General features: G+C 40.3%; 1 protein-coding gene across 5 annotated transcripts; it reads left to right on the forward strand.

Moving 5' to 3' along the window:
* Positions 1-8,434: 8,434 nt before the first annotated feature.
* Positions 8,435-22,116, forward strand: Ifi44l (interferon induced protein 44 like). 5 transcript variants are annotated; one of them, XM_050149506.1, is made up of 10 exons: positions 8,439-8,840; positions 9,123-9,261; positions 12,962-13,443; positions 14,442-14,490; positions 15,183-15,378; positions 16,128-16,280; positions 17,731-17,902; positions 20,316-20,416; positions 21,068-21,242; positions 21,529-22,116. In XM_050149506.1, exons 3-10 carry the CDS (start codon positions 12,972-12,974, stop codon positions 21,573-21,575), a joined length of 1,365 nt encoding a protein of 454 aa, XP_050005463.1. In that variant the 5' UTR covers positions 8,439-8,840; positions 9,123-9,261; positions 12,962-12,971; the 3' UTR covers positions 21,576-22,116. The 5 variants fall into 5 exon arrangements, with proteins under 5 accessions (XP_050005466.1, XP_050005465.1, XP_050005463.1 ...); XM_050149510.1 differs by having other exon boundaries at positions 8,445-8,840; positions 12,962-13,029; positions 14,441-14,490; XM_050149509.1 differs by lacking the exon at positions 21,068-21,242 and having other exon boundaries at positions 8,435-8,840.
* The last annotated feature ends 310 nt before the right edge of the window (positions 22,117-22,426 follow it).

The raw sequence follows: 22,426 nt of genomic DNA on the forward strand, positions 1-22,426 counted from the left end.
TGTGTGTGTGTGTATTTAGGGAACAGTGTTTGGTCTAGAAGGGTCTGATTTTTCTTTTAATTCCAAGAACTAAATGATTTCATGCCAAATTTTTAAAAAGAAAAAAGAAACTTGTATAATAGGAATTACGTCTTTCTGTTTCTCAGCTCATATGTCAAAATCTTCACCCCAGGGTGAGGGCGTTAGGAAATGTGGTCTTTGGGAAAGGCTGCGCAATAGGATTGGAGCCCCTTGTGAACAAGCCCTTTCCAAAGAGGCCTGGAAGAGCCCTCAGTTGGAGGCTACTGGGAAAACAGCTGCTCCTGAGAACACCAGCCCTCAGCACACAGCAAGTCTGATGGTGCTTTGACCAGGGTTTCTTAGTTTCCAGAGGTGGTGGAAATAGATTCCTGTGGCCCATAAGCTGTTGAGTCTATATGTCCTGTTCCACCAGCTGAGAACTGGAATGGCTAAGACACTGAGCTGAACGTCTACAACCCTGGCTACGCATGTCCTGTCCTGCGGTCTCTCTCCCTGCGAGCCAGGCTCCCTTTCCTCTTGCTTCTCCCCATGACCCCATTCCACAGTTGACAAAAATCAACACATGGATCACTACAGTTCTCCCTCTAACGTGAAGTGGAGTCGTGTGGGGAATGGACCTCCCGGAGTGGTTCCAACTGCCCTTCAGTGAACCTTTCTCGTTGTCAGACAGGTTTAGTGGTGAGGTTTGATGTGAACTCAGAGATTAGTGGAGAAAACAAACACAGAGGCAAACAATGGTGATCTGTCATTAAAAAAGAAAAGCTTGATCCCCTTCTCCTCCTTTTTTTTTTTTTAAATTTGTACTGTGAGTTGGCTTTAAAAGTTTTTAAATTGTATTTTTAAACTAATTAATTGTTCATTGTTGCTGCTTAGAGACGGTCTCACCCTGCATTCCTGGCTGGCCTAGAACTCTCGGCATAGATTGGGCTGGTTCAGAAATTGCTGTAACCTTTTGACCTCTACTTTTCCTCCCGTGTGTGAGTGACAGGACAGCAGGAATGTGCCGTCGCATCTGGCTACTACTTGACGTTTTGAAGGTGCTGTTTTGTTTACATGCTCTCTGCACAGTGGCTACGTTCTATATCGTTATTAGCAGTGGTTCAGGCCTTCAAGAACAGTCAAGAAATAGTGTCTGCCTATTGATTTTTTTTGCTGTCTGTGGCGACAGAAATGGACGAGCCTGTCTGGCAGAAGTGACACTGCCCTCTGCTGGCAGAAGAGGTTCAGGGAATGTAGGCTGTGAGACAGGGGAAGACTGGAGTTGTAAGAAAGTGTCTCAGGGCTCACTGGTATTTAGGAGAGAGAGAGAGAGAGAGAGAGAGAGAGAGAGAGAGAGAGAGAGAGAGAGAGAGAGAGAGAGAGAGAGAGAGAGAGAGAGAGAGAGAGAGAGAGAGAGAGAGNAGAGAGAGAGAGAGAGAGAGACAGAGAGAGACAGAGAGAGACACAGAGAGAGACAGAGAGAGAAACACAGAGAGAGACAGAGAGACAGACAGAGAGAGACAGAGAGAGAGACAGAGAGAGTAACTCCAAAAGCACCTTTTGGTCCTGTTGCTAAACCTCGTTTCTTCAGTTTCCCTATGGTTCATAAAACAGTGAGTTTCTTCAGCAAAATGTTTAGTTGGCCTTTTTCCCCCTTCCTAGTCCCATATACAAACCACTGCAGAGTTTTTGCTTTATGTCCAAAATATTTTTGTGAGTTTTCACTTGTTTTTATCCTTACCACTATGACTCTAGACCAACCCGTCACAGCCCACTTGAATTGGCACCTACTTTTGCCAATCCCCTACTTTCAACCCACTTTCTTCCAGTAGCCACAATGATGTATTTAATAGGAAACCATAGCATGTAATTCATCCAACTGGAATTAAATGTAAACTCGCTGATGTGGCTGCAAGCCCCCATCTGGGCTGGTGGCACTGTGCTCTCCTACCACATTGCTCCCCATCTTTAGCTTCTCTCTCTCTCTCTCTCTCTCTCTCTCTCTCTCTCTCTCTCTCTCATTTTCTACCACACTGAAGACGTTCTTTCTCTTCTGATCTGCTTGCCACTGCCTCAGAAATTGATTACCATTTTTATGAAACCTTTTCTTGGCTTACTTTCCCAGACAGTTTCTCACTTTTGAAGTCTTAAATGCTCCTTTCTCAAAGAGATCATCCTGGACCATCTTATCCAAACAATTATTTATCCTTGTAACTATACAGCAACACAAGCTTGCTTTTCCTATTGTGACAGATCTATCTCCTATGTGAAATTATCATTTTATTCTGATGTTGAAAATGAAGTCTCATGACAGTCAGAATGGTGCCACAGCCAACCCTTGCCTGCTCCATCTTTTATAAGGAGGACTGCACACCATGCTGGTGCTCCGTATTTGTTTGGTGAACCAGTGAAAAAACATCATCATCATCATCAGCAGCAGCAGCAGCAACAACAACAACATTAATGAAAAACAAATTGAAAGTTGTGAGTAATCCTCATTTCTGAAACCAGGATCTGTCCCATTAGACGAATTCTCTTCGTAAGCAGAATTTAGTAGACCTTAAAGAAAGCAATTCTGCAAAGATAGCAAGTGTACATTGTAGAAAAACAAACATATTTTAAAATATATTTGGACAAAAAGGAGAACAAAGAAAAATAAGTCAACTTGATGGTAGCTCGGATGTGCTGCTTCTGATTAATGCTATTGAAGCCCTGTCACATACTGGCAATGTTACGAGGTAGGAAATAGTGTATTTGTATATAACTCAAGACATGAGGAGCCCAGCTTACTAAGAGTCATGGTGAAATTGCTGTGCTAGATAGGAATTACCTAACTTTAACAGAAAGTTAATAAGGATTAGTGGAGCTCTGAAATGTGAATTCTATAAATGGTTTAAATGCAACAACATTTGAAAAAAGTCACAGGTGAGTGCTAGCAGCTAGAGGTTAAGAATAGTCAGAGGCATGAGGCCAACAATGAAAACGCCTCTCTTGTTGAACTGGCCTTTACACCTGTCAACAACACAGTCATTGGGTTCTAAGAGTCAGAGCAAATACAGATGTCAGGAGTTACACTGGAAGACTTGAACATCAAGTTAAGATGAACTTTTTAGCAATAAGAAGACAGTTTTCAGAGAAACCAGTTTCAGTACTTGTTGAATGGCCATCTGCCCAGTCATCGTGGGGGAAGTTTTACCCTTCATAGTGTGTAAATTGTATCATGTAGATGACAGTTTCAGCAGACTGTGGCCTTGTCCAGCTGTCAGTCAATGATAGACAGGCAAAATGTACCCCAACACTCTCTAGAGAAAAGTGGTCATCATGGGTAGTGGAGTGTGGCAAGGGAGCCCCCTTGTGGCAGGACAACATTCCTCTCAGGGGAAAAAAAAACCTGAGCAGTTGTTTTTTGCTTTTGTTCTTTTTCTTATCTTTGTTATACCCGGTATACACGAATTTTAAGTTAATTAACCATATTCATCAATCCTGTTTTCTTGTAGTAGATGATTTTCTTTTCGCTCTTTTGAGCAATGGTTTATCGGTATGTAAGATCCACTGTTCAGTTGAGAAGTGGTAATTTTTCTATAGGTTGATTTATAGGTGTCTTAAGTACTCTCCTTGTAAATGCTTTATGCAGTTAATCAATAGAGCGGGATACATTCTCGGACTTCTGCATGCTGCCGAGTATAAGGTCACAGAGATGACGGACCCAGCCTCTAATAGGGATCTACTTTAGGTTCACAGCTGGCACCTTCTATCTGTCCTCACAAGACGCTAAGGGGGGCGGCTCTCCAGAATCTCTTTTCCATAAGGGGAAACGATATCATTCACGAGGTGCACCTCTAAATACTATCTCACTGGGGGTCAGCTCCCCTCATTTAAACTGACAGGGAACAAATGTTTACCATAGCATATATTTATGATGCTTTTCTGCTTTTCCAGCTGCTGTTCTTCCAATATTCTCACTTTTCCTCCTGCTCTTCCTCCCCTACTCCTCCCTCTCCTTTTCTCTCTTCTCTCCCACTCCTCCTTTTCCTCCCTCCTCCTCCCTCCTCTTCCTCCTCCCTCTTTTCCTCCTCCCCCTCAACACCATCATATCTTTCTCTCCTCCAGTTATCCATTGATTGTCTCCCAGCTCTATAGCCACTCTTCATCGCTCAGGCTCTAAAAATGTCTCTAGGTTCTTCACATGTATTTTAGTTCACATGCTCACATGAGAATAAGCCTTTCCAGCAGAGGGCGCTGAAGAGATGCTGCAAGAGAAAGGCTTTGTTCTTGGGTCCCCCAGACTCTACAGGTGTGATATCTAAATACAATAAGATACTAATCCTATGGCTAATATTTCTTATTTTAAGAAGGATAAATTATTTCCCCATGATCTAATTAGATAAGCCCTTTGAAAAGTTAGTTTTTCTAGGTGTTGGGACCATTTGGAGTCCTGGCCTCCAGCTGCTCTTCCCTGCTAGAGATCTTTACTTTCCTTTTTTTTTTTTGAGAATAAATTTTATTTTATTATTTTTTCCGCATCCTCCCCGTTTCCCATTTCCCTCCCCCTCCTCGCACACATCGCCCCCTATCCCTCTCCCCTACCCCCCACTCCATTCCCCCTCCCTCTCGAGAATGAAGAGCAGTCCAGATTCCCTGCCCTGCGGGAAGTCCAAGGTCCTCCCACTTCTATCCAGGACCAGGAAGGTGAGCACCCAAACAGGCTAGGCTCCCACAAAGCCAGATCATGTATTAGGATCGAAACCTAGTGCCATTGTCCTTGGCTTCTCATCAGCCTTCATTGTCTGCCATGTTCAGAAAGTCCGGTTTCATCCCATGCTTATTCAGTCCCAGTCCCGCTGGCCTTGGTGAGCTCACAATAGATCAGTTCCACTGTCACAGTGGGTGGATGCACCCCTCGTGGTCCTGACTTCCTTGCTCATGTTCTCCCTCCTTCTGTTCCTCATTTGGATCTTAAGAGCTCAGTCCGGTACTCCAATTATGGTCTCTGTCTCTGTCTCGATCCATCACCAGATGAAGGTTCTAAGGTGATATGCAAGACTTTCCTTTTGATTTGAGTTACTGAAAGCTGTGTCAAAGTTGTTTACCAGCTCTGCTTCACGAGCCCGTGTTGCCTTGCCGTGAGGATCAGAGAATAAGGTTTTCACCTGTTGGTCCACCTGACCGTGTTGGGTATATAAGCCTCCGTGGTGCTATTGAAAAAGGGGCTTCTTACCAGTGACTAGAGGTTCGTGCCTCTGTTTCTCCGTCTGCGTCTTTGTGTGTTTCAATCCCCAGCCCCTTGCCTGAAGCTCATGATCAGTGTGGTAGCGCATAGAGTGCAGACAGGCCTTGTGCGCTACACTAGGAGAGATGCAAAGGAAATTTGATGGGTCTGGGGAGATTCTGCACCTGGCCTTGGGAATGTCTGGTGGTGTCACCTTGGATGAGCACTGGATGACTGTGAAGGTCAATTCCAAGGCACTGGGAGTATCATCTAGGAGATTAGAATGTCTTAGGGTTGTTCAGTAATAAGAAAACAGAGGACACAGTCTTACACACACAAGGAACAGAGTTCTTCCCGTAAACTGAATGAGCTGGGAACCAGATTGATCCAGAGTTTCAGGAGAAGACCTTGAAGAGCAGACCTTGGGAGCCAAGTGTGGTGGTTGACCCTACCTTAGGAAAAGCTCTGATCTACCTCATAGTCAGAGCTTCTTTTCTACAGAGACTGACACAGGAAGGTGGCTATGAGATCAAGACAAGATTGCTCTGTTATTGAGGGTAAGACTAGGAAAATAAAACAGAGTTAAAGGACCCTGAACAGAAAGTGGAGCTGAGCCACCTGGTTCCTTGACCCACAAACACTGAACAGTAATTCTGAGGTATTTTAAAGCCTCTAAATTTGTGGTAATTTTACAAAGCAAGAGAAAATTAATATAAGTTTTTTTTTCTAAGCCATCTCCTGATACAGTTGTAGCTTCCAACTGTCTTCATGACAATTCAGCTTGGAAAGTTTTGAGACCTCCCTAGTCTCGGTGCTGTAGATAGGATGTTCTCATTCTGTTTGTCAGTGAATCATTTCATCACGGCGCACTTGTGTCTCCCTGTAACACTAGAACTTTTGTGAATGACAACAAACTGGCGCACTTGTGTCTCCCTGTAACACTAGAACTTTTGTGAATGACAACAAACTGAAAGGTTACATGAATTTCATTGACCTTAATTCTCCGAGTACTCCTGATTTTGATTTTGTCTATCAGAGATTCTTCTATTAGATTCCAACCTTAATTATGAATAGAAACTCCCAGGTATTACACCATACCACACACAACAACATACAGAACATAGCATGGCAAAGGAAGGGTTAAAGAGAAAAGGTCCCAAAAGTCCCTCTAGGGAGCCAATACAGACGCAAAGAGTCATTGCAGGTGCTTGAATAAGATATTTATATAAGGAATGATGTCGCTGAAGGGTCAGGACAATGAGCAGCTAAAGCAGAGCTGGGGCAAAGAGGAGAACCGATTCAAGGTGCACTTAGGTCAGAGGAACTGTCGTTTCACGTGGGTCTAATCTTGTAGACAGGTCACACTGAGCTCAGTGGTTGTTTGTTAGTTCCATGATGCACTTTGAGAAATGGTCTGAGGCCAGTCAGGTACCTTCAAATTGTAGTGTTGTTGAACAGTCCTTTCTTAAAATGCAGATGGAGAGTTGCATCATGGGTTGTCTGTTGTGTTTGCCAAGCTCAAGGACCTGCTTTTTCTGATACTCTTTTTATATCTTCATGTGTTCATGTTCATAACAGCTTAAGTCCTTATAATTATAATCCATTTATTCCCTTGATTTTCACTTATTTATTCATGTGATACAACATAATGATCTAAGGCCTCCATCAAAGACAAAGAAAGCCACCAATGATGTTGAGAACTATGACTGTTTTTCTTTATAGTCTGCACAGGTCTGTCATTAAAACTGGGAACTAGTTGCTGCAGACTTAAAGGCAGAGATGATTTCATTTGAAGCTCAACTAGCTGGCATCTGGTAAACCAGGAGTTGAATATAGGTTCCTGTTTCCAGCTTCAGTTCTATGTTCTTCTCTTGATCCAATGTGTATACTTTAAGTCAAAGATATTAGATAGAAATGATGAAGTGTTTTTTGTTTGTTTGTTTTCTTATTTTTTTTATTAAAAATTTCTACCTCCTCCAATTTCCCTCCCCCTCCCTCTTCAGTCCAAAGAACAGTCAGGGTTTCCTGCCCTGTGGGAAGTCCAAGATCCTCCCCACTCCCATCCAGGTCTAGGAAGGTGAGCATCCAAACTAGGCTCTCACAAGGCCAGTCCATGCAGTAGAATCAAAACTCAGTGCCATTGTCCTTGGCTTTTCAGTCAGCCCTTATTGTCAGCCACATTCAGAGAGTCCAGTTTGATCACATGCCCCATCAGTCCCAGTCCAGCTGGCCTTGGTGAGTTCCCAGTAGATCAGTCCCACCATCTCAGTGGGTGGGCGCACCCCTCACGATCCAGACTTTCTTGCTCATGTTCTCCCTCCTTCTGCTCCTCATTTGAACCTTGGGAGCTTAGTCTAGTGCTCCAATGTGGGTCTCTGTCTCTATCTCCATCCATCGCCAGATGAAGGTTCTATGGTGATATGCAAGATATTCATCAGTGTGGCTATAGGATAAGGCCAGTTCAGGCACCCTCTCCTCTGCTGCCCATGGAACTAGTTGGGGAAATCCTCTTGGACACCTGGGAATCCCTCTAGAGCCGAGACTATAACCAACCCTAAAATGGCTGCCTTTGTTAGGATAACTTCTTCCCTGCTCCCATATCCACCCTTCCTCCATTTCAATTATCCCATCCCCCCAAGCTCTCCCTAACCCTCCCCGTCTCCCTTCTCTTTCCCCATCTCCCCTTACCCACAATCCACTCTCACCCCCCTGCTTCCAACTTTTGCCCAGCGATCATGTCAACTTCCAATATCCAGGAGGATAACTGTATGTTTTTCTTTGGGTTCACCTTCTTATTTAACTTCTCTAGGGATCATGAACTATAGGCTCCATGTCCTTTGTTTATGGCTAGAATCCACTTATGAGTGAGTACATACCATATTCCTCTTTTTGGGTCTGGGTTATCTCACTCGGTAAAGTGTTTTCTATTTCCATCCATTTGCAGGCAAAGTTCAAGATGTCATTGTTTTTTAGGGCTGAGTAGAACTATAAAGTATATATGTGCCACACCTTCTTTATCCATTCTTCTATTGAGGGGCACCTAGGTTGTTTCCAGGTTCTGGCTATTACAAATAGTGCTGTAATAGACAGGAGTCATTTTGCATCAGCATTGTTGCTTTATGAAACTGGGTCACGTGGGGGTAAGAACATCTACTGTTCTATACGGGCACACCCCTCACACCACATTCTATTCTAAAGCGACTGAAACACTGGCTTGGGAGGTCCGGATGACGGTTTGTCTCTTATTTTATTCTGTGTCTCCTTCACTTCATGCTTTGGTTTAAAACCTGGTTTGGCAGGAAGACCTTTCACAAACAGCCCCGATTGGATGAGGCCACTGTCTCTTATTCTTCTTCCTTTTGTAGCTCTTAGCAGCAGTCACATGTGTAGCTGCCTGCCTAGCTGGTTGTCTCCCGGAACACACCTCGTCTTCCTTAACGTCACACTTTTACCTGGTTCAGTTTATCTTTTCCAGGGCTAGCATTGCTGTGTGAATGGGTGTAAGCAGGAAAAGAAGCTCAGGGGTGCAGCACAGAGTCAGGAAATGTGGAAGCACTGTGTACTTGCTCCAACGAAGAGAGTCTCGGTTTTGAATTGCACCAGCTGTCCCACCCAGCAGAGCTACTAGCAGGTATGGATGGGGCTGTTCTAGGAACAATCGAGAAAGCATTAGCAATATAGTGCTAAGGACAGGGGCAATCTTACAGAAAGGGTTTTTTATTTATTTATTACTGTAAGTTTTCTTGAGTCATCTCCATTTCAAGCAGGTCTGCATATAGTCAAGCTCAGGATAATTTTATTTTTATTCTGCTTGACTTTCTTTTCCTCATATTCTTTTTTTTCTACTGGGGAAAACAAAAGCTAAGGGAAATTGGCATGCAGCCAACCAAGCCTTTCCTGCTTTGAATTTCAGTTTGGTTTCTTTTCCTGTGCCTCTGAAACCTACATTAGCCAAAGAAGTTTCTGTTTTCCGACTGCTCCACAACTCAGAAAAAAAAGGGTCTCTACTTAATTTGCCCTCTGTTTCAGTTTGCTCCACGTCTCAGCAGCAGGTAAGCGCCTCTTGCCCACCTGCTCGGTTCTCTTTGATCTCCAGGGTGAAACTGGCAGGGTGACCACAGACTTCTCATTTACTTCGGGGCATACTTTAATGAAAACTTCACACATTGCTAACCAAGTTCAGAGAGAGTGAACTCTAGAACCATTTTCTAATATTTCTATCACATGTCAATGATGATTTGCTTTACTTAATCAGATTTGCTTTGGAAGAAAAATGTTGCATGAAAAGTAGAGCAATCTGTGACTCTTTCCTTTGTCCCCTTCTTTACTTCTTCCCCAGAGGGAAGCATAACCAAGACATCTGTGTAGATCATTGCCATGCATGTTTCTGTGTATCTTCTGTGTGTATAATGTTTGAATGTAGTCTTTGGTGTTGCTTCATGGTAACATTTTAGATCGGTGACACCAGACCTAATTTCTCATGCTTAGTTTGTTTTTTAAAGTAAAAGGAAATTATTTGACCTTTATCCATGTTTATAAATATAGCCTTCATCTTTTGACCTCAACTGCTGTTAACTTCATGATGTAGAACTGCCAAAATGTGTCTACCTCATCTACACACGTCTTCATAAACAGCGCAGGTCTGAATGTACTTTCTGCTGAACTCTATGTGGCCATCAGGACAGTGTCAACAACTTTATTTAAAACATTTATTTTCCTTGTGGGTATGTGTGTATGCCTAAGTGTTCATATGTGTACCCACATATGCAGTGCCCATAGCAGCCAGAAGAGAGCCTCAGACCCCTTGAAATGGGAGTGTCAAGAGGTTCTGGGCATGCTGCAAACTCAACCCTGGTCCTCCAGAGAAGCAGCAAGGTCTTTTAATCATTGACCCATCTCTCCAGCCCCTCACACCAGCTGTTGGCACTGCTGGATATTTATTCTGATGTGAAATGTATTCAGCATGGAGCTGTCACATTGTACAATATTTATCTCTTTTTCTGTGTTCATTAATCTTTTGGTTCACAACATTTTTGATTTTGCTCTTCACGTTCTTGGACTATTTTTTTTTTCTGTGTGATTCATTGTTTACTTATTCCTCTGTAGGATAGCTTTATAGAACCTGCATTATATAATTCACCAACTAGTTTTTTTTTTTTGGTGTATCTTGTTATAGGCAATCATTTGTTTTCAAAGTCAATTTTATCTTTTCTTTATAGCTTGTATCTTCAGTTTCTTATTTCCAATATCCAGTAATTAAGTTGCCATGCAATGACCCACACTAGAAATACTGCTTATCTTAGTGCAGCAAGACTGCATCTATTGGAAGAGAAAAGAAATTCTGTGTACCTCCAGTCTGTAATTTCTCTTCCAGATCTTTTCAGAATTCTGACCCATCACCCATGGACAAAGCTCACTTAGTGCTCTTTCTGTCATTTATTCCAAAATAAGAATTCTGTTTTAGTTCTGTTAGTCTAGCTGGAGCTTTACTTAAATTTTCAGCATTTCAGGTGGCTGCCACGTATGCGTGCATGTGTGTATATGTGTGTGTGCGTGTAGGTGCACATATACCACAGCATTTTGGAGTTCAGAGAACAATACATTGTGCCTGTACTTCTTGCGGCGAACTCCCTGACCAGCAGGAAGGAACAGCCACCAGACGAGGATTCTTCCCAAATCACGCTTTATTGGAGCCTCTTGGTTGAAGGGAGAACAGAAAGCAAGGGGCCCCGAGCTCTGAGCTGCAGCTACTTATATAGGGAGTCTGACTAGCAACCTTTGATACTTTGATACTTTAACTGCTTGAGACCCACTAGTAGGAAAGAAAGCAGGGGAACATCCCTGTCAATTACAGACCACAAGGAAGTTCCCCTGCCGGTCAGGGGAAGTGTGGTCAGCTAGATCACAACAACTCATCCTGTTTTCTAGTGGAAGAACTGCAACCTTATCAAGCGAGGCCGGGGTCAAATGCCATCTTGTAATGGCAGCCACTCAAATCGGCTCCCAGCAACTTTTCTTCCATTTTGTTTGAAGAAAGGTTTCCTGTGCACTGCTGCATATAGTGAGCTACTTGATCTACATGCTTCTACCTGGTCTACATGCTCCTACCTGGTCTACATGCTCCTACCTGGTCTACATGCTCCTACCTGGTCTACATGCTTCTACCTGGCTTGCACACTTCTACCTCACTCATAGGCTTCAGGAGATTGGCCTACTTTTGAATCCCTTTTAGCCATAGGAATGCTGGTCTTACATATGAGCACTATTGTGGCTGGATTTACATGAGTTTTGCAGATTTGAACTCAGGCCCTTGTACTTACAAGGCAGATACTTTTCTCACTGACTGTTTATCGTCCTCCAAGGTAACTCTTTGAAGTTAACTTGTACAACTTGTGCTCAGGGAAGTGTAATTCTAAACATCAAGTTTGCTCTTCTGTGCTAACTCTTCTGAATCTTAGCCAATAATGTAATTATTTACCAGACTCCTATTAATTAGACTGGTTGATTGTCTAATGATTTTTATTATACATTACATATTATATTATAATATAAAGGTATTATACAGTTTATACCTTTTTTTCTATTCTAGTAACTAGTGTAATGGCTGTGGGATTCGCTGTCACTGAGAGACTTACATAGCTGACACCTTACCTATTTCTGTTATTTCCTTGTGGACTGTTTTTTGAACATATTTTTATTTTCCTCCTTTAGTCCATGGGTTGACAAGTTGTAGTCCACATGAGGTAAAGAGTGTTTTGTTGACATGCAGTCATATTCATTTGTTTAGATAAAGAATTAGTTTATTTTTGTTACTATAATAAAGTATTTCAGACAAGCTAACTTTATAAAGGAAACAGACCTCTAAAGCTATTTTGCCCAGCTATGGTACATGTCTTCTTGGCTGTACCACATCAAGGAGGATTGTTTTATGGTAGGATCATATATAATATCACATAAGATATCAGAATCATAGACAGCCTTAGGGTTTTATAGCAATTCCCTCATGGAAAATGACCAGGGTTCTATGAGTAGTACCTTAGATTCTTAGCGAAACATGTTTCTAGATTGACCTATCTATTTATCACTAGGTCCTGTCTCTTTGTTGTCCTATCAGTCAATATCACATTGAGGACAAAACTCCCAATGCATAAATCTTTGGGTGAATCACACTTAAACCACAGCACACATTGTCTTTAGCTGCTGTGGTAATGGTGATAGACAAGTAGTCAAGGCAGAGCCTGTGTGGACCACAAAACTTAGATCATTTACTATTTGTCTGGTTAAGGTAAAATAGCTATTGATTTCTATTTTTTTGTTTTTTTGTTTTATATTTTTCCTCTAGTCTGGAATTTACTCTGTCAACCAGTTTTAGACTTTCATTTATTTTTGTATTTGAAGACAAAGTCTCCCGTGTAATGCTGGCTGGACTGGAACTCACTATGTATGTAGACAAGGTTGGCCTTGTACTCCCAGAGATGTACTTGCCTTTGTCTCCTGAGTGCTGGGTTTAAAGGAGTGTGCCATCATTCCCAGTCCAGTGTTAAATTTTAATACTATTTATCATTTCTAAAGTGTCTATTTTCATATATAATTGCTGTTCCTCCACCTCTATGTTGTATATTTTTAGCTCAAAATCTTAATGTGTTTTAATTGGGTTAGAGCACAATAGAAGTCACTGGAACTAAACAGAACCTTGTAACTTAAACTGCTATGTTGTGTTAATCACTCAACTTTTATTGTTTTTTCTATCAGCTGCAGGGACATGGAAGTGACAACCAGACTGACATGGATACAGGAAAAGCTTCTGGAACAACTACTTGGGAAAGCATCTTTAACTCTTCTTTATAAGTCTAGCATTCATCAGTTTAAAACTCTTGATATGACTAAGATATGCTCTAATCAGGGATCCACAATAACAGTCATTCACTTGGAGCAAAATGTTGTGGGTGTTTTTATGCTGGAACAGTTTCCCCTTTTACATTCCAAAAAGTCAAGCCTTTGTGTTTGGTTTTCATTTAGACAGAGCAGCAGCACTGGAATGCCAGCTTTAGTTTTGAATACACAAGTAGAAGTCAATGCCACACAGTTAAAATTTTTCTCATCCAGTGGCTTGTCTCTCCTTGTGGATCCAAGAAATTATGAGCTTCATCTGAATGCCGAAGTAATAAAAGAGCTAGAACTTGATCTTAAAGGTGTCTCTCCGTATTTGGAATGTGAAATGTTTCGAGTTGATGGTATGTACAAAAGGATACACTGCCTCTACTGTTTGGTTCCAGTCTTTGCAGTTAATACATTATCACTGGTGTGCAGGGACAAAAAAAAGACGAATAAACATTAGCATATTATGCAGGACTAAGGACTATAGACTGCTGCAAACAAAGAAATTTAAGATGGATATGTATAGAGGTGGCCTCGTATCGTCCTCTCTGACGGACCCACCAATACATTTGAAACCTAACTTGACTTATGACTATCTTTGTTCTGCAAAACTATGAAAGTGTTGTAAAACTGCTCCGAAGTTGGAACATGGAATTTAGGGTAACATACATCTGTGTTCCCCAGGTCATGGTCAATAAAATGACGACAAGATAAACTATCTGTATCATGATTAATAAAAGCCCAGAGTCAGAAATTGTGGTTCAACCTGAAGGTCAGAAAAGCAAAACAGCCAGTCACGGGCTCTTACCTCTACATCAGTTCAAAAATGGCAAGTCTGCCTCCAGGAATCTCAGAATGAAACTGCGTCTGAGAGCTGTCTCTTCTGTTTTATAATCCTCTCTAGTGCTGGGGTTAGGGGCGTGCACCATTACCACCTGATTTCTATGGCAAACTAGCGTGGCTACTGGGATCAAAGGCGTGTGTCACCACCTCCTGATCTGTAAAGCTGACCAGTACAGCTGTCTTACTCTCTGATCTTCAGGCAAGCTTTATTTATTAAAATACAAATATCTCTTTCTCCCATAAGAGACAGAGATGGAGATGAAGGTAGGGACTGGAGAGAGGAGAGTAGGAGTGAGAGAGAAAAAAGGAGGGTAGCATCAGAAAGAAACTTTGACTTTACAATTGAAAAGAGAGTCATTCGTTCTCTTTCTCTCAGGATGTTGCCACCTTGAACTCTTAGTTGAGAAGGCCAGGGTTATACAAATGGACCAGCCCTGTGTAGGAGAGAGACTTGGCTCCAGAGAACCAAAAAGTCAGAGAGCTTACTATATGCTGTGCTTATTTTCTCTAGGCATTAAGAGGGATCCAGAGTTCATAAAGAAGATGGTAACCATCAAACAGTAAGTTAGATTCTTGACTTACCTGTTATTTATTTCATTTAGATTAATTGTGGTAAGAGTACTGACAATGAACTAGTAAGAAAGATAAAAAAAATCATATAACTTGGAATGATAAAATTTGCTATTAATAGACAATATTCCAGTTACTACCAGAACAAAATCTCCCTTTCCCAACTTATAGATATGAATATATTTTTATTTTCCCTTAATATATTTTATTACAAATAATCACTTACTTTCAGGGTTCGCATCTCCCAAATATTTGTGTTCCAAGGTTAATGATGGCTTGTTACAGTTTAAGATTTCATGCTGGGCAGCAGTGGTGCACACCTTTAATCCCATCACTTGGGAGGCAGAGGCAAGTGGATCTTTGTGAGTTCGAGGCCAGCCTGGTCTACAGAGTGATTTCTAGCACAGTCAGGGCTGCACAGTAAAACACTGTCTTGAAAAACCAAAAACAAAAAAAAAAAGAGAAAGATTTTACTCTGATATATAAATGCAGTTTATCTAAGTGCAAAATATTTAACCCGGGATGTTTATGTTTGGGGTGCTGCGCTTAATATGTTATAAAGTTACTGTTGAAATAAGCATGTAGGCAAACCTGTCCCTATAATGGAAGAAACAGGGTCTAGGGTAGCTACACTGCTTTGTGGAAAACCTGCTGTTATATTTATTCCCTGCATTCTAAATAGGTACCGGGAAAAGCTCCTATCTGCTCTTAGAGCCTACAGGCCCCATGAAGACTTGGTTCCACAAGTTCGTATCCTCTTGGTGGGCCCAGTAGGTTCTGGAAAGTCGAGCTTTTTCAATTCAGTGAAGTCTGCTTTCCAGGGTCACTTAACTCGCCAGGCCATTGTGGGGTCTGATGAAACCAGCATTACCGAACAGGTAAGTTACCTGAAGATCTGCGAAAAGATTGGAACTTTTCAGGTTACGTGAATGCAAGTGTTCATGTCTTTGTAATTTTCTCTCATCCATAGCCTTCTTCCTAATATGCAATTACATACTAAATATGTGAGTAAAATAGAAGCAAACATTGCTTCAGAATTATCTCTATTCATAATATCACCCAGAGAAGCATTTTGTTTTTACAGATCCAAGAATTAGTTATATAAAAAAACACCTTTTCATCCTTGTTGCAAATTTATTTTAAGACTACAAATCAGTTTATCATTGGTTCTACATTGAATAGCTCAAAATGTTTCTAAGACTTTTCATGAATTGCATACTGTTTCTTCTGTAAATTTATTTCAACCTATCAGTCTAGACTGAGAAGTCAAGGCAAGAAGCTACAACAAGAATTTAATCTATTAAGCATTCGTTGAAATACTTCAGTGTCCAAACTGCTGTGATATCACAGAAAGGTTCTGTACTTTCTAGTAGAGTGTAGCATTAGATCATCTCCTGTACCACATATGGAAGAACTATGACAACATAGCAGCTTTGAATACTGAAGGAATTAATTTTTTCAGGCTTGATGCGGTGGTACATGTTTGTAATCCCAGCCCTTAGGAGCCCGAGGTAGGAGGATCATGCCAGTTCCAGGCCACTGTATTAAAATATTAGCTTATCTCTCTTTTTATTCTTTTGTCTTGGATGCTAGCAAATATACTTTAACTCAATATTTTCTTTTACAGTATAGAATATATAATGTTAAAGATGGAGAAGGTGGGAAAACGCTCCCATTTTTGTTATGTGACTCAATGGGGCTGGATGAGAGAGAAGAAGCGGGATTGTGTGTAGATGACATACCTCATATCTTAAGAGGCTATGTACCAGACAGGTATCAGGTAAGATTTCTTTCATCCCAGGACCTCACTGCATCTTTATGCCACAAGATCATTTGAACTGCCCTGATATGATCCCAGCATTAGTGCTACTCTACTTTGAATGAATATATATATATTATGAGAGAAAGGTAAAGAGATGGTCATTTTAGTCTGTGCCATTGAGCAATAAAACTAATTGGCAGGAACTTGACTTGTCTGAATTCCATGAAATGTTCAAAGACTGTTCAGTTTGTAAGATTCTTTCGGTAATGTAAACTGTGAGTGAAGATGCCATTTCTTAAACAATGGTAGTTTAATTTTGTGCAAGTTTAATTATGCATACTAGATATTAGAATAATTGACTATTGTCCGTTGAGATATGTTCCGCAAGAGCGAGGCAAGGCTATCACATGCCAGGATCCAGAGATGTGTACCCATGAAGGAAGTTACATAATCTTCTTTTTTAAATATATGAAATGTAAGAATTAATACTATCTTCTAGAATGCCTGAGAATAGTAGGTGTCTGAGCTACTCCAAGTACTCAAAGAACACTTAGCACCTTTCTTTTAGGTATGGGATATAACAAATGGCTTTCAGTTTCTAAACATTTATCTTTTCTTTCATTTAAACTTGATTGAAAAGATTGACTGTGTTCATTTGTTCATTTGAAATTATTTATTAAAATATAATTTGTTCTAGACACAAAGAGAATAACTGAAAAAAATCCACAGTTAACTAAGAGTGCAGGCATTATTTTCAAGAGACTTACAGTCTAGTTAGGGAAAAGAATTACAACATGACAGGGAGAAAGAGAGCAGTAAGAGAGGAAAGTTGTATCACTAAGACTCTATGATTTCATAGCAGGAAACCGTTCAACTCAGTTCAACATTGAACACATGTGCGTGCTCCCGGGAGTGCATGCTCACACACATGCACACATGTACACACTTATAAATGTCTGCTATGTTTCACAATCATCTATTCTTTCAATATCAGAAAGATCATTGTCTTTTTGGGGTAAGGAGAAGCTGACTTGGAAGCTGGTATTTCATCTTATTTTGCCTTAAAAAAATTAAGAAACCATAGTCTTTAAGTTTAAATGTCATTTCATTCTCTTTTCTCTGTCTGCCTCTTTCCATTCATTATTCCTTTTAAGCATGTGAAATTCTCAAGGAGGAATCTTAAATGATACATAGCAAATTGTAATGGTATTTGCTTCTGGAGATTGAAGATTTAAGTCAGATTTTAAAAGTATTCTTTGCATTTTCCTCCAATAATTGCAGTGGTTAGTCATTTTTTATCAAAACAATAAAGCTATTTGTCTTTAAGAAAACTGTGGTGAGAAGCAGGAAGATATAAATAAGAAACCGAGGAAGACACTGGGGAAAGAAGGGCGAGTGGCTGTGGTTTCTGCTGTGGGAACCAAGCCAAGTCTCTGAAAAGTGAATGTCCACTTGTGTTTCTGTGCAGTTCAATCCGTGTAAGCCAATAGAGGTGACACTCTTCACTTACAACACCCCTCCACCACTGAAGGACAGGATTCACTGTGTGGCTTATGTCTTGAACATCAACGCTGTTAACATGCTGTCTGATAAAATGGTGGCAAAGCTCAAAAAGATTCACAGAGATGCAGTACACTGTGGTAAGTCTCTTTGTAAAACTTTGAAATAATTGCAATTTCACAGGAAATCACAAAAAGATTAGTCAGGAGAGCTGCTTTGGTAAATGTCCTGAGCTCCAAGTTGGTGGCAAGTGCAGAAGGGATCACCTTAGAGACCTCTTCCATGTTAGCCTTCAGAGCAGAAGGGCTAGGCAGCCTCTCGTTTCCTGTTGTACAGTCTTCTTGCCATTTTAAAAGAGATTCAGCTTCTCACAGGAACTAGCTAGCAGGATCAAAACCAGGGTACTGACACTGTTGCGCTATTTTATCATATGTGGAAATTCATGAAATTATGTCTACAACCTAGGATACAGAACTATCTCATTACTACAAAGAAAGCAAAGATATCCTTAACTATTTGTGGCTACTTCTTTGTGATTATGAGTCTTCATTTGAGAATATTATGCAAATAGAATCATCCATTATGCTATCTTTTGAGAATGACTGTATTAACTTGGCCTAACATCCTTTCAAATCCATGTCATACATTTTATGTTGATCATTGATTTTATGACTGTTGAGTAATATTCTCTAGTATAGTTATACTGGAATGTGTTTAACCATTGCCTAATTTTAGATTTGATAAATAAAATGCTTCTGAATATTAGTGCTTTCATTTTGTGTTTGGGGGTTAGTTTCCCATGGATAAGACTGCTATATCATATAAAAATATATGTTAATTTTTTAAAAAAATCACAAAACTCATATTCAGAGAATTGATATTGTGCTACATTCCAATTGGCACTCTATGGCCAATCCAAGTTTTCTGTGTTCTTTCTAATATTTGGCATCATTGTTGTCACTATTAAAAAGTAGCTTCTTTAATAGATATGTAGAAATATGTCATCATGTCCTTAACTTGCTTTACCCAGTGATCCATAAAATCAAATGTCTTGTCACACAATCACTAGTCTTCTATATATCTCCAGTAAAATGCTTTATTTCATATCTTTTACTCATTTTCTGATTTATTTTATACGTATGTTTTCTTTTATGTTGAATTTTAGGAGATCCCTTATCTTAGTCAATGCTCTATTGCTGTGAAAAGATATCAGGACCATGGCATTTTTTATAAAGAAAAACATTTAATTGGGGTGGCTTACAGTTTTAGATGTTCAGTCTAATGTCATCAAGGTGAGGAACATGGCAGCAGGCAGGTAGACATGGTGCTGGAGAAGTAGCTGAGATTTCTACATCTGGATCCTCAGGCAGCTGGAAGAGAGAAAGAGACTCTGGGCCTGACTTGGACTCTTGAAACCTCAAAGCTTACCTCCAGAGACATACTTCCTTCAACAAGGCCACACCTCCTAATCCTTCCAAACAGCGCCATTCCCTAGTGACCAAACATTCAAATCTATGAACCCATAGGGGCCATTTTTATTCAATCACATCCCTAAATCTGAGAACCGAGTCACTGTCGAACATATGGTTTGCAAACAGTTTCTCCATGTCAATATCTATACTTTTTGTTTTGTTTTTCATTATCATTAAGTTTGGTTCTTTCTTTCCTCCATGGACTCTTATGGCATGACAATTAGATCTTTTACTGTAGACTGCCTATTTATTTTTCTGCATATCTAATGCACATTATATACATTTAAGGTAACTGTATATGGAAACATTTCTAAAACAGTGGTGGGTTTAGGATATGACTGAATTAGAGAAGTATTAGAATTTGCAGTTAGTTTCTAAGGACATATGGCATTACACCACCATGAAGTGACGTTTAATGAAAGTGAGTCTGTAAGAGGGGCCCTCCTCAGCAAAGAATGTACCCAATCGGTTGTCCATTCTCAAAGGGTTAGAACCGACAATATACACACAGGTAGCTTCATATGGACTGAAGAGGTGATATTTAGGAATATATGTATGTACATAAATGCATTCAATAACAGAAAAAAACAAGGCTACGTATTTGAAGGAGAACAGGGAGGGGTGCATGGAAGGGTTTCCAGGGAGGAAACTTATAATCAAGTTATAATCTCAAGGAGAGAGTGGGGAAGAAGAGGGAATAGTGTTAATTTTGAAGATAACAGATCTGCATGCTTGCGGGAGAATGTAACAAGATCTCAACTGAACTCTGAGGTCAGGGTAGCCTGTTGGTATACACCCTTCTTCACTAGTCTCTTTTTTAATGTTTCTCTGTAGTTCAGTGGTGCAGTAGCCACGTTTCCCACATTGAAAGCCTACTAAGTTTTCAAACTTATTGTGAGGTTAGGTGTATCTCAAAGTAAGCTCTCCTTTGGAAAGGAAATGACCTTTGGAAGAAGATCAGACTTAGATTTACTGGGGATATTTCATGCCCAATGCTCCAATCATCTGCAGAAAGCAATGTTCATATGCACATTTAAATGTCTTGACATATTCCTCTAATAATGATGTCTGTTTGATACAGGTGTAAGAGAAGTAGCCTTGCTTACTAATGTGAATAACTGTGATGAAGTTCTTGATGACAATTTTTTAAACATGACAGAAAGTGTGACTTCTCAAAGACAGGTAAAGAGTGATGTTCATAATCAGGTGATCTAGAGGGAGAACCACAGCCATGTGCTCACTTAGTCTCCCTCTCTCATTACTACTGTGTGCGTATGTGCACATATATATCGACATGAGTGTGTGCGAGTAGGCAAATGTGTGCATGTGCTTGTGTGTGTGTTTAGTCACAAATAAATTGAGAATTAGGCCAAGATGGGTGCATTTCTTCAGGCCTGTAATGTTAGGCACTCAGGAAGCTGACATCAGAAGGTTCCAAATTCAAGTCCTGTTTGATAATGTTTCAAAATGCAAAGTAAAAAGAAGCTGTAGATATAGCACAATGGAAGGGAATTGCCAAGAACATGGGATGCATCGAGTTCAGTCCACATTTATACAAATAACTGGGTTGATTGCTCAGTTTGTTGTAGTTTATATTTCATTTTACAACCATAACTATCAATAATTTGCATAAATATAATTTCATTCTGAAGAGGACTTACCAAGCCACTAGCTTTTCAGTTCCTGTTCTTAATTGTATTAATATTAAGTCACATTTCTGGCTTGATATTCTTCATATATATATATATATACAAATATGTTTTATATATAGACATATATGTGTTTCACAAATATGTTTTTACATAAAATGCATTTGAAATATATTTTTCACAGGTAAAGAATGTCCAAAACATGCTAAATATTCCTTTGGCTAACATCTTAATGGTTAGTAATTATGCTTTGGAACGATCATTGGACCCTCTGAAGGATATTCTGATCTTTGCTGCACTCAAGCAGATGTTACGGGCAGCAAATGACTCCTTAGAAGACTTGCTTCTTAAGGAAACTGGTAAACTGGTCCTCTCTAAAGTTCTTGTGTCTTTTGGAAAACCATCAGCTGTACTTCACTGGGGTGGCTGGGACCCATTTACCTGGCCCTGATGTGGGCTGCAACATGTGCTTCTTCCTGCTTGTGCTTGTCTTGTTTTTGCAGGAGTGTGAGGAATGGCATGCTCCTCTGTGACATTAGCTACCCTCTTTAGCCCAAACCTAAATTTCTTTAAGAAGAGTTAGTCTGTTGATAGCCTCTTTGAGACCCTGCCTTTGTTAATGGTACTGCTCTGTTCTTTTGACAGCATCAGCTAAAGGATCCTTGAAGAGCCGGTCACGGCTGGGAAAATGAAGATGAAGCCTGAGAAGTGGAGAGGAGGGAGATGCCCGACAACAGATCCTCTTCCCTGTGCCTGTACCCACCACATCTTGATATCCTGATGCTTTGTATTTCCTTCCTATCACATTATACAATTCTATGTATCCTTACTGATCACACAGCAATTACAAAATTATATAGCTATCTGCTGTTCCAAATAGAGTGTAAGTTCTCTGAGAAATAGGCTCTAGATTGACCTCTGTAGTCATAGAGCTCGGCACAAGGTCTGGTTAGCATTGAGAATACTAACAATGACTCTTCTGTAACACTTTCTCTACCTTGGTATTTACTTAGATATCTACTCCAAATGGATGGGAAGACACAAAGAGTAAGATGCTGGAAAGAGAATGAGAAAATAAGAATGGAGAGGGTCTTATTATCTCTGCTTGAAAACATGAATGCCTCTAGCCAATTTATGCCTCCAATTAATTAAAAAGAGACAATATTTGTGAACAACTCCATTAATTGCATTAATGTTTTAATTTCATGAAATAAAGATTCTTCCTGTAATGTTGCCATGCTTGCTTTTAATCGACTGAATCCCAAAGAGTCATAGCTGTGATGTGGGAGTTCCCTCTGTGTGCTGTGATTACCATTAATGAATAAAGAAATTGCTTTGAACCTATAGCAAGGCAGAACTTAGGTAGGCAGTGAAAGCTAGGTTGAATGCTGGGAGAAAGAAGGGCAGAGTCAGAGAGATGCCATGGAGCTGCCACCAAAGATAGACGTGCTGAAACTTTGCTGGTAAGTTACGACCTCATGGTGTTGCACATGTTAATGGAGATGGGTTAAATTAAGATGTAAGAGTTAGCAAGGAAAAGCTA

The sequence above is a fragment of the Alexandromys fortis genome, unplaced genomic scaffold (genome assembly GCF_014885135.2).
Source record: "Alexandromys fortis isolate MF-2015 unplaced genomic scaffold, M_Fortis_MF-2015_v1.1 scaffold_68, whole genome shotgun sequence".
NCBI classification, from domain to species: Eukaryota; Metazoa; Chordata; class Mammalia; order Rodentia; family Cricetidae; genus Alexandromys; species Alexandromys fortis.